Raw genomic sequence first — 12595 nt, 5'->3', positions numbered from 1 at the left:
ATTAGTTTAATTTCTATTCACAGCTTTGCAATTGTGGATTCCTGGCTGCTGCAGTATGCTTAGGAGAAAGACGTTGGGCTCAGTCACCCCAAACTGATTATTACGGTCCTACTGATCTTAATCAGGAGGCAATCATGAATTACTCACTTGCTTCCCATTTACATGTTTGTATCAAGTGATTTTTACAGTACTGCCTGATCGAGAATATAAAAATGCGGACATTTCACCCTGAAATATGCCACTGACTCACCGCTGAGGGGGAAGGACTTTTAGCCCTCCTTGAAGCAAGAAAGGGGCAAGCACAAGACACGACACTTGCCCTAACGAAGGGGACATCTGCATTCGCAAGGCAGTGAAATAACGTTTAATTAAGAGTATTGACTAGGTTATACACGGGAAGGAAGCAAGCAGAGGAGAAAAGATTATGCCTGAAGTCCTGCAGGGAGTCTGGACAAAAGGAAAATTGGCTCTGGCAGCTAACATGCTCTGCCATGGAGTAAAGAGGTTTCTAATGAGCGAGGCTCTAATGGACACAGCCTGAGATGTCAGGAAATGTTGAATAGTACCTTGATCAGGATGGGCAGCAAATCAGCTGGACGGGAGAGAGGGGTTTCTCATGTAACCTCACTAAAAGCAGATCAGTCCTATGGGTTTTTTTTCTTTCTTTCCTGTTTTTCATAACCACTTGTAACTGTATTGCCTGTTCTGGATGTTGTACATACATACTTTCATCTGAATTTACCTTAATCTGGCTTGAGTTAAATGCATTTCCAAACCAACTTCAAGCCACGCTTCAATCCGAAGCTGTGGCAAATAATCAGCCGGAGACTCCTGGACCCCTCTGGACTTATTTAGCTCCCCAAATTCATTCCCTAAAGGGTGAGCGGCCCCCCCGCCAGCTGCATAAGCTAGAGATGGATGTCTGGCGAGACGGAAATGTCTTCAAGCAATCAACAGTGCAAAGCAAGGCTCTGGCATACAGCGGGATACCGGGGGGCACCCAGTCATTTGGGGTCCCTAAACTGATCCATATGAGATGCCCCTACACAAAGCCAGGGTAGGGAACAGTCACAGATGATCACAGAATCATGGAATGGGTTGGGTTGGGTTGGGTTGGGTTGGGTTGGGTTGGAAGAGACCTTTAAAGATCATCTATTCCAACCCCCCAGCCACGATGACTGCTGCTAATTTCTGACCAGAGCTGCTAATTGAGCAGCCTGGTCTGGTGGAAGGTGTCCCTGCCCATGGCAGGAGGGTTGGAACCAGATGATCTTTAAGGCCCCTTCCAACCTAAACCATTCTATGATTCTATGATTTCCAACCAGAGCTGAACTTGCTTAAAGATAAGCCCTAACCTTTAGCCAACAATGAAAACCCTTCATGCTGTCCTATCTTAAAAAAATATATGTATTTCTTTTTGAAGGAACCAAAGAGAGCATTTGCTACTTAGACATAACTTTCCTAAAAATTGTTAGAGTACAGAAATTCAACCATCCACTCTGTTACTTTGCTAGCAGGAGCCCTGAGAAGGTTTCAGCCCCGATGGACTAGCACTGCCCCACGCAGCTCTCCAGCAAAGCACGTGCATCACCATGGATCAGGGACCATTCCCCGAAGAGGCACTTTGCACGTTCTGGCACTATTTAGTTGACTAGTACTGATGTAGCCATTAAGTGCAAGACTGGAAAATACTGCTGAAGAAGGGACACTGCTAAACAAAACACTGCAACAAAGCATTAATAAAAACATGCAGTACTAATGAGATAGAGTCCTGCGAGAGACATCTCCAAAGCGGATCTCCCTTACATGCTTCTCTCTAGAAAGCAGCCGAAATTTTGCAATATGTTGGAGACCTAACCTTGCAGTGGGTTTCCAGACTAAAAAAAATCTATTTTGAAACCAAAATTAACAAAACCAAGTTCATCCTGCAATGGAGAAAGAACTTCTGGCTGCATTTTTATTTCAGATAAAACCTACAGGAGAACTGAAATTCAAGTGGTAACATCTCCAAGGAAACAGCTGGAAAACTTGTGGTCTTTGCAGATGCTGTAGTATTCCGTATTTAAAGACAAATTGTACCATATTGTACCTTGGACTCCGGGGGGGCGGGGGGGGAATTGCAGACAAGTTCTTAGTAAGATGCCACAAACTGTGCATGCAGCAAAACAAGACTTCTTGCACTGGATCTCGATGCAAAGAATACATCCTTCACATCAGTTTGCTAAAATACAGCTAAAATTAGCAACATGAATGCTTTCACAAATCATCTTTTAGTAATTGCTGTACGTTTTCTGTTCTTGTCACAAGAAGTGTTCTTTAGCACAAAGGAATCACGATTTCCTCCCTCCATGCACCCCGAGCCAAGATGCTTCTAGCGAAACCAAAAGAAACCATCTTCACTTTCGCCTCTCTTCTCACTGAGGGGCAACGTGACACGGACATTTCTTAACCGTATGAAATTCCCAGTTCAAACTGACACCCACGCAGCAGCAGCAGAGAAACAGGACTGGCATACGTCTTAAGCAAACAAGAAACAGGGAATCCAGAGAATACAGAATTATCTTTAGGCATCTGGCTACTGCCTGCAGCGGCCCTCGCTCACGCTCTGGCCCTTGTCAGCGGTACTTGTCGAGATGGCGCACTTTGGCTTTTCAACATCCAGGAGTGTTACACTCCTGGAAACACACAGAGAAGCTTTTCACTTCAGCACTCAGCAGCTTGGATCAAAGCTGTGTTTTGCTGCTTTTCGGGGGGTTTCGGTGGGGAGGCAAAAGATTATTATGTTTTTAAAAGGTCTACATTCCAGCATACGTTAATCTTGCGCCAGCAAGAGTTTCTCTTCCCATACAATTCGCCAGCTTCCCTAGTTATATAACCTATGTGCCTGTAAAAGCTTTCTACAGCTAGCATAACTGCTAATATAAGATAAATTGAGGCACAAAGGTAGTCCCGACCTTGACTTCACACACACACGATGAACTGATGCCACTCGTCTTAGTCACAATGCCTTGAAAATGAAACAGGAGAAAGGGCTGCAGCTCGCTCTTATATAGCTCCCTTCTTCATGATAATGCTTAATGTATCCTAAAAGCACATCTGTCCACCCTAATGACGGTACTTGCAGAAAGACTCTAAAATGGAGGCCGGCAATTTTCTATCCTCGTAAGCTCTGGAAAGCAGCCCTCGACAATAACAACCTGCGACGGGGTTGAATCAGCGAGGTCGGAAAAAGCAGTGTTTGGAGGAGGAAGACACCCGTGGTCACGCAGTCTGTCTCCTTGGGCACTAAGAGCAGGATGGTTCCCCGCAGCGTGTCCTCTGGTATGCTGCTTACAATAATAGTATTGTCTGGACAAAGCTACGATGGAATTTGACTCCGTTACGAAGAAGCATCTGCTGATGCTCATTTTCTACCTAATACAATGAATGTTCACAGCAGTGGCGTTGGCTGCAGTGGGTTTATTTTCAGATTAAGAGATACACACACACACACACACACACACACATATATATATAAAAAAAGGATAAAGCAAAGGTACCTGAAATTACAGCAATTTTCCATGACCCGTGCTCCTCCTTGGCTATTCTTTCTGCCTCCTCCATTAGTAACATACCAAATCCCTGTAATGGGAGAAAAAACAGGAAGAAAAGATAAGTTCTATAAAAATAGAAAGCATAAGCAAGGTCAGAATGTAAGCATTAGTAGAGTTCCAAGAGAGTCATATTTTTGGCACAGGAATGATCAAGACCTTACTGCAGGAGAGGGCTTGAGAAGAGTACTGCAGGAGAGGTGCACCAACGCTAAGCTTTACAGTGGAGCTTTCTCAGGGTTTTTTTCTGATCGTGATATTATTCATAGGCAGTTCTAGCGTCTGACTGCTTCTTAATGGCAGGAACAGAAGGAAGCTAAATCCATTGATGGTAAGTCAACTTGGTACACATCCCGCCATTCCTGGTGCTGAACAAGTCTATCCTGCTGAGATAACCAATTCTGAACAGCAATCACCCATCTGGACGCCTACCTTACTATACCTAGGTTTGGGCTAGTGAACTAAACAAAGCCAGAGCACAAACGTCAGATGCAATTGCCTACACTGCGGAATTGCAGAAGGATCCCCGTGCCATTCTGACTGGGGACGTCAGTCGAAACAGATGTGGCCAGACACTACAGATCCAGAGATCCCTGCTGCTGTTCGCTTTTCTGATATAGATATTGCCTTAGCCCCTCGCAATCTTTATTTCCACAACCCCTCCAGGAGTCAGGAGCTGTTACCGTGCTCGTTTCGGGATGAAGAATCGAGGCACGCAGCGACTTGTCGGGGTTACCCAGAAAGGCTGCATCAAACCGCTGCGTGACCCTTGCAGACCTAGGCTAGGCTCAAGCTCTGTGCCGCTCTCCTAGGCTCAGCTCGTGACACGGAGATGCCGAATCCAAAAGAACTGCAGAAGGACATGTTAATATTCTGGACCAGATCCATGCCTCTATTTACGTTCGGGAATCTTGCACAGCAGGAGGGCTACTGGAATCACAATAACGGTTCAAAATATGGGAATAGCCTTTCCACTCTATTTAACAACTTCATTGTCCTATATATCTGGGAATAACTGATTGGATTAAGTCACTCCTAACATTGGGATGCAGGAATTATGCTCGGCTCTTTGTTCATCTGTTTTCCTGACAAGATGTACAGAATTGGGCTGTGGCGACACTGAAGCAGATGTGATTTAATTCTAAAAAACGTTTCACACTTACAGGCATTTTTAAATAACACACAGAAATCTTTTCTAAAACGTCTTTCTAATCAGAAATTGCCCCTACAACTGTGAAGAACAGTTTCTGATTAACCTCTTGAACACTGACTATTCCGAACGAACACGAGTGCGTCATATGCCATGAAATTTCAATTTGCAGCCTATTTTAATGTTTGTAGTTGGGTACTTTCAATTGATTTTCTCTCTCTCTCTCTCTTTTTTTTTTTTTTTTAAAAGACTTAGGAAGACCACTTTTTCCTTTTTAAATTTTTAAGTGTTAACTATTTTATAGTGGAACCATCCACTTCTCTTCCCCCCCCACCTCCCCGCCACTGCCTTATGGTCACACATCATCAGCATCTAGCAAAACTGCATCTTAATGCATATACTCAGGGAATGATTAATAAATACAAGGAAGTTAATTTAAAACATCAGCCCTGAGCACTTCTGGCAAAGAGGACAAACTGATTGCTTTTTTAAAAGCACAGTCTAAAGGTTCAAAACCTACCGGGGCAAAATTTAATTCACATTTTTGCTCATCGCAAGCCACAGCATGTTACATGCAGCAGAAGGATAATGTGCCATTTTCATACCGGTCACTGCAAAGAATTAGAAACACAGCTTTCCACTCCATTCTTCACATGCTTGAAGATATATATGAAACGGCCTCACGAGTGTGTCTGAAGCAAAAAACTGTCAGACCCAACTAAGAGACCTACCTCGGGAGTCTCATCAAATCACTTAAACTGATGCACGTCTCGGAACCAAAGTTGCGTATCTTGTTTTGGTAGGAAGAATATATTCAATAAATGTTCCTTTGAAAGAAAACTGGGTAGTACCAAATAAAATCTCACCTTCCCATATGTAATTATGTCCGATTTCAGAAGTGAAATTCGTCTATCGAACAAGATCAATTTTAGAAGGAAATAAAAAGACACAATGGATGTATCTCTTGTCTCGTTTTCAGTGAAGTCCGATGTACCATACAGGGTATCAAAGGAAAGACGCTTCAGAACCAAAGATGCTTAGTACTCGAAAGCCAAATTAGCACCAGCATACATGAGCTTGTATTGTATGGGCATGAAGCACCGCTGATAGCATTCAGGCATGCTTTTTTTTTATCTCAGAGCAGTTGCAATTGCCTAAACATGACCACACTAGCAAAAACTCAGAAGCAGCACGATTTCAGCAGATGAAATGCAAGAAGGGGCTCAAATTCAATTCTGTTTCTATTGCAGTGGACTATAATTCAAAGCAACGGAATGAATCTCAGATATTAAATAAAATTCTTCTCCAAGTATATTGGGGAGAGGGGCGCAAGAAAGAGGCACAGATGAAAAACAGAGATGGCTTGGAGTACCTGGTGCTGAAATTTTGAAGGATCCCGACTGCTCACGGGGACCACGCTCCCATACACGTGCAGTTCCCGGACGATGGAAACGCCTCCTTTCAGCTCAGGTCTGAACGACTCCTCTGAACACTTGCGCAGGCGTAGAAGGCCAACGAGAATATCCTGCTCTGGATCTTCGTAGGACAGGAAGGTCTCCCAGCCACCGTTAGCCACATAATCTCTTCTGACTAATTCAATCTGGTCAAAGAGAAGCAGCGATGATGAATACAAAAAGGAAAAGAAAAAAGGAAAACTTCTTTAAAAATATTTAAGCAACATGTTTAACAGACCAAAACCAATTTCATGGATCCATAAACTATTATGATTCAGAGAAAACATGAAGTGCTTTCTTAAAGGCCAATTTAATCCTAGATGAATTTTAGCAGTACTGGATAAGAACTGCTGTTACTGCAGTCATATTAAAGATAAAACGTGCGACTACTTTAATAGAAATGTGCTTGCCAATGGGACAGAACTAGTCTTCTAACCCTATTTGCAAGCTTTCAAGAAGGGCTGGTAACCCACATGGTTGCCTGTTTGTAAGTCAGAACCCTAAAATCTACGTTTCTTGAGTTCCTCAAGACGGGGGCAGCAACTCTGGCTGCTAACCAAGGGACTTGCTCTAATTTAAACTCAGATCCAGGTACAAACTTGCTAATGTAGAATGAGTAGTTTTGCATCTGCCTTCACTCAACCTGCATTTAGGTCCATGTCTCTACTGCTTTGCAAAAGAAACGGCTTGAGATGTCTACAGAACATGGTCTTCTAAGCAGCAGTCAACTTCTGCACTAATTACCAGCTAGTTCGTTCCAGCACCGCACAGGATCTACCTACACGAGCAAACTGCGTAGTGCAACAGGAGGGGATCTGAAAGAGTTGGTGTTGAGTGAGTATTGCATTACGTGGGCTTTACAGGATCAGCAGAAATTGTTTTCTCACTCATTCAGATAGTACTGAAGACACCAAAACCATCCAGACAAGGACCTTGAGAACTGACCAGTAACAACACATTACTTGCCTCAAACCCAATTTTTTATAACGATCTAGACAAAGGCAGCTCTGAAGATCACAACAAGTGGAAGGGAAAAGTGAAGTGAGAGTTGGCTCACCGTGGAGAATACAATAAAGACCATGCTTGGGTAGAAGAAATGACTTCTGCAGAGCATCTAGAAGCTACAAAGAGTTACTGGTGGATAAGAGAGCAGAAAGAAGACAAAACTTCTTTTTAGACAGCCCTGACGTACCATCATCAAGGAGCAGTCCCAGGACCCAAGATGCGACTCCCTTATGGCAACGTGACCTGATCAAATCTCACGTAACAGTAGCTGTGTTTATATGTAGCAGAGGCAGCACTGAGTTTATTTGATGTGACCTGTAGCCAATGATGACAATGTCACATCTTTGGTGACATAGTGAGTCACTCTATTTGCTTTTTGAATTGATATGGTATAGCTGAAATAGCTGCCCATCCTTCCTGTAGGGACTCCCCTGCCCACCTGTTGCTGCTAAGCAGATCAAAATTATTTCCCAAATTGCCTGGCTCCACAGAGGAGTGGCAGCAAGAGTTTGCAATACTGAGAGCCTGATGAGGACACACTAAACGTTGGGAGGTTTTCAGTAGACCAGTCCTGGTCTCATCCCATGAGCTAGGCACCCATTACCAGCTGGCGTACCTTAGGTGCGCTCCTGGAAGGCGCTTTCTAAATTAATCCGAAAGAAGCCAGGTTTCTCTGCTTCCCGATGCTCGCAAAGTGGGGAACGATCAGAGGACTGCCTGGCAGAAAAGGACCTGGGGGTGCTGGTTGACAGCCACCTGAACATGAGCCAGCAGTGTGCCCAGGTGGCCAAGAGGGCCAGTGGCATCCTGGCTTGTGTCAGGAATGGTGTGGCCAGCAGGAGCAGGGCAGGGATCGTCCCCCTGTGCTGGGCACTGGGGAGGCCGCCCCTCGAATGCTGTGCTCAGCGCTGGGCCCCTCACCCCAAGGCGGCCATGGAGGGGCTGGAGCGTGGCCAGAGCAGGGCAGCGAGGCTGGGGCAGGGGCTGGAGCCCAAGGCTGGGGAGGAGCGGCTGGGGGAGCTGGGGGTGCTCAGCCTGGAGAAGAGGAGGCTGAGGGGAGCCCTCATCGCTCTCTGCAACGGCCTGAAAGGAGGCTGGAGCCGGGGGGGGTCGGTCTCTTCTCCCCAGGAACAAGTGATGGGACGAGAGGGAACGGCCTCAAGCTGTGCCAGGGCAGGTTTGGGTTGGGTATTAGGAAAAACTTCTTCACCAAAAGGGTGGTCAAGCATTGGAACAGGCTGCCAAGGGAGGTGGTTGAGTCTCCATCCCTGGAGGTATTTAAAGAACGGATAGATGTGGTGCTGAGGACATGGTATAGATGGACTTGGCAGTGCTGGGTTAACGGTTGGACTTGATGATCTTAAGGGTCTTTTCCAACCTTGACAATTCTATGATTCTATGATTCTATGACTTGCTTCACAAGCACACCTCTGACCTGAACTAAAACCAGCACGTAGATACACCTGCCGTCATTTCAAGAGACTCCTTTAACTTTAGGGATTCCAACGTGAACGGCAAGTGTCGGTGGACGCCCTGTGCACCAGCGCCGCACCGGTGTTTCTAACATTTACGTCCTGACAGTGCAGCACAGGATGGATGCCTGTGTATACCTTGCCATGCTCTTCCCAGTACTACTATAAAGACTAAAGCAAAGGACTTCAGTACTTTTTCTGCAAATCCCCTAATACCCAGAAATCCATGAATTAAAGATTTGTTTACAGAAAAGCCATAAGGGATTCTGTCGCCCGCCTGCTCTACTCCATGATGAAGCCTGGGTGAACACAGCTCACAATTAAATCCCTTACTGACTCCAGAAGCAAGGCTCATTTCAACGCTGACGTACAGCTCACGGGGTAAGCGCCCAAGCAGATGTCTGCCGATGTGCCAAATTCTCCAAGAGCACAACTCCGCTCCAGCTCATGTGTCAGGACGGCTGACACACGCTGATCCAGATCTACCGTTAGGTACGTAACACCGCTAGTAAAATGGAAACGCACAGGGAAATAAAAGAGCACGAGACTTCTAAAATACCGAGATTCTGCCGTTAGTTTCATATGTGGAAAAGCAGTTAGGTTAAAGCTTACTGCTAATTTATAAAAAGAGCAGAAAATATTATTAAACACAGCTATACTAAGAGTTCAAAATGAGAAGATTGGAGAACTCCTGGTTTCTCCTCAGGACAAACAAAACAAGCAGAAAACATGGCTCCTTTGCTTGTCCTCCAGCAGGGACTATACAGAATCACAGATGCCCTGTTATGCCCACATCCAGTCTCAAAGCCACTTGTAGACAGAAAAGAAGTAAGTCTACAGGAGCCTTCACCAGGAGGCTTTATATTGTGTGCATTTTTATAGCACCCTAAGCATGTACCAGATAAGCTGATCTGCTCAGAAAAGTCCCTGCTGGATCGCATCTTTTGTTCTCCCACTTCCCCGGGCACAGAGGGTCCTAGGGTACATAAATCCCCTCAAAGGGTTTTCAGGGACTCATGAGACATAGAAAGCCTTTTCCTTCTGAGATACTGGTATAAACGCGGCCGAAGTCAGCCTGAATCACCCCCTGGTCGGTTGGTGCGCAGCAATGGGTGGCAGCACGCCGGAGCTCCCAAGTCAGCCCCTTGTCCGTAAACCATCCCGTGTGCTGGGAAAGAGTCAATCCTCGTAAGGGTGGATCGCTATTTCAGGATGCAATCCCATTAAATGTCTGGCACAGTCTGTTTTAAACTTACTTTGACAAGCAAAGGGAAAACCCAGTTGCAGATTACGTTCTTGACCTAAAGCAGCTACTCCCAGCTTAAAAATCTGCCTTGCTCCTACTAAGGCTCTATATTGAGATCATGATCTTGATACAACCCCCCCTGCTTTGCAGGCACAGCAGCTTCGACGTCTTTCTTACACTTTCTGCTTTAACACTAATGTAGGTTTGTATCTGTAACAGAGCTGTCATTGCCCCTTGCCTTTCAAAAGCTGTCAATCCAACGTCTCTTTACAGCAACAAATCACTAGAGCATTTTTAAGGCATTACGTAGCACTATGCAGCCTTAACCAGTCCGAGAGCAAGCAAATACCTTCCGCCGCTATGGAGAAACGCCGCTAATTGAAAAGGCAGCTTAGAGAGAGCTCTGTAAATAACCAGCTACGGGCAAATAATCTACTTCAAATTGATTTTTTAAAAAAATACTTTTAAAAGCAGACACCATTGCCATTACAAAAATACATACAGCCTACCGATCGTGAACAGAAAGAAGTTGCATGAAGTGTAACTAATTACAGCAAGCGATTAATTTATTTTAGATCTGACATGATAGCCTCTCTTATCAAGAGGATGCATTGTTTACTTATGAAGCCAAGAAAAACATCGTACCTTGTCATTAGTCTAAAGCGCATGAAAAATTATACCGTCTTCAGAATATTTCTCTTGCTTGCTGTCACGATAAATTTTGCTAAAACTACATAATGACATCCTCCTGCCACTCAGACAGATGAGTTTAACAAAGGGAATTTTCAACATAATGTTGCTTTGAAAACCCTGTGATAAGCTATTTGCTAACTACTCAAGAAATTTACAATTTAAATTAGATTAGCACTGCTGACAACAGACGTCTTCGGAAGATATTTCGTGAAATGACCACGGATTAGATAATGGGAGCAGAGCACAAAGGCTGCGTGGCCTATGTACAAACGGGTCCGTACAGCCTCAGCTCTTGCAGAAATCTGGTAGGAACAAGATCATTTATTTGAGATCGTTATACATTTCCATACTGGATTTCTGTTACGCAAGATGGGGAGTATTGCACTCCATCTGAATTCACATAATGGCATGAGAAAAACAGAATATTGCTCCCAGTAATCTCTGATTCGCAAAGTGAGAACATCTTTCAGATGCCAAACTCGGAGAATATTCATGCTACGTAACTTCTGGCACCAAACTCGGAGCCTCGTCGAAGCCTCAATAATCAGTGGAGCTTCCAAAGCACAACTGAAAGGACTTCTGTTAGGAATCTCTTTCTGTGCTGACACACAGAAAGCCTAAACCCACACTGGCAGCTCACATTTAGAAAGCGGGTACGTGCCCATTTCACAGAAAAGGAGAGAGGTATGCAAGTGTCATTCTGATTCAGCTTTCTACCTGGAGGTGGCAGTATCTTCTGCCTGGCACAAACAATTCTTGTTTGAAAGTAAAGGAGATATATGATGGACAAACTCTACAATCATTTCAAGTCCTCCCTTAACGTCCACAAAGGAAGAGAATACTTCCAGGGTATGATTTATTAGCCACAGCATACATGTTATATTGAGATGGATCCGACCCTGCGTCATCTTAGAAAGCTCATTTCCTTGGAGTGCCATGCACAGCCACAGACCTCCTGACAACTTTCTGGAAGGATCGATCCCTCCTTGTAACTACGGTGGAGGATCAGTGCCCTAAATTGGATGCTTGAAGTTCAGCAGTGAACATTTTCCTTTCTATAAAATAAGCATAGCAATCTTTTTGTGGACTATCTTAGGAAGGTAAAAAAAAGCCGTATGTGTCATATGCTGACTGGATCTACTCACATATAAATATATACATACATGTGCAGAAGTGTATTTATACATATACTGTTTGTCTATATAAACATGCATATTCACAAAAAAGGCTGTAAATTCGTCTTGCTAAACATTCATTCCTGTTCAGCGTGCACACACTGTGTTTTTGTGTATTTTCTAAATCCAAATTTGTAATGAGGAGGGGGAAAAGGGAAGGCAGAGAAGCAGTAAGAAAGAGCTGCTTATTCTGTTGTAACAGTGCAAACACCAAAATAACTGCTGGCTGTAGTCACTTTATTGAACATGGTGGTCCATACATTTCAACATGTGACTGTGCTCAGACAACAGACATCCAAAAGCTGCTGCGAAGATAAATGGAAAATTGGATCCAGCTACACAGGCAAACCGCAGGATTGGATGTGCAACAAATGGGTCCCAACGCCTCCACACCACACACATACAACAAATTGTGTCTGAAACAGGCTCCTAGAAAAAAGACAAATTTTACCTGATATGGTCTCACTTTATGGTGAATTTCTTGAATTCCAACCTCTCTTGTCCTTACATCACGACACTAAGAAAAGAAAGGGAGGAAAAAAAAAAATTACGCGGGAGAAAAACATTAAGCTCTCAAACACACAGATTTCCAGCCACCTATCGGGTTCAAAACTAAGCTGAAATAGCATGAAGTTGCAAGGATGAATTTCAAATGGGTAGACTTCAAAATAAAAATGCTCACCGATCCATCCCTAATACACCTCAGAAAGAGGTCTTAGTGCTAAATGGAAAGACCTGCTGGCAAAAATCAATTCACTAAGCAACCATTATGGCTCACGAGGAAACGTACCCTTTGATTCACAAACAGCA

The 12595-nt window shown here is 44.2% G+C and overlaps 1 protein-coding gene across 11 annotated transcripts in view; it reads right to left on the bottom strand.

Annotated features, from left to right (window-relative positions):
- Nucleotides 1-12595, bottom strand: part of ELP3 (elongator acetyltransferase complex subunit 3) — a 98891-nt gene that overhangs the window by 19566 nt on the left and 66730 nt on the right. For all 11 annotated transcript variants that reach the window (XR_015708164.1, XR_015708167.1, XR_015708168.1 and 8 more), the window contains exons 12-14: nucleotides 12237-12302; nucleotides 6113-6340; nucleotides 3540-3621 (exon numbers count right to left, since the gene is read on the bottom strand). Coding sequence is in view for 2 of the 11 variants with exons in the window: in XM_087774389.1 (XP_087630515.1) it covers nucleotides 3540-3621; nucleotides 6113-6340; nucleotides 12237-12302 (376 nt within the window). In the remaining 9 variants the exon portion in view is untranslated. The remainder of the gene's footprint in view (nucleotides 1-3539; nucleotides 3622-6112; nucleotides 6341-12236; nucleotides 12303-12595) is intronic.

The sequence above is a fragment of the Nipponia nippon genome, unplaced genomic scaffold, assembly GCF_047370975.1.
Source record: "Nipponia nippon isolate SJK-2023a ecotype South Korea unplaced genomic scaffold, ASM4737097v1 scaffold_4, whole genome shotgun sequence".
Classification (NCBI taxonomy): domain Eukaryota; kingdom Metazoa; phylum Chordata; class Aves; order Pelecaniformes; family Threskiornithidae; genus Nipponia; species Nipponia nippon.
The sequence above is the reverse complement of the archived record's forward strand: the minus strand, read 5'-3'. Positions and strand labels throughout refer to the sequence as shown.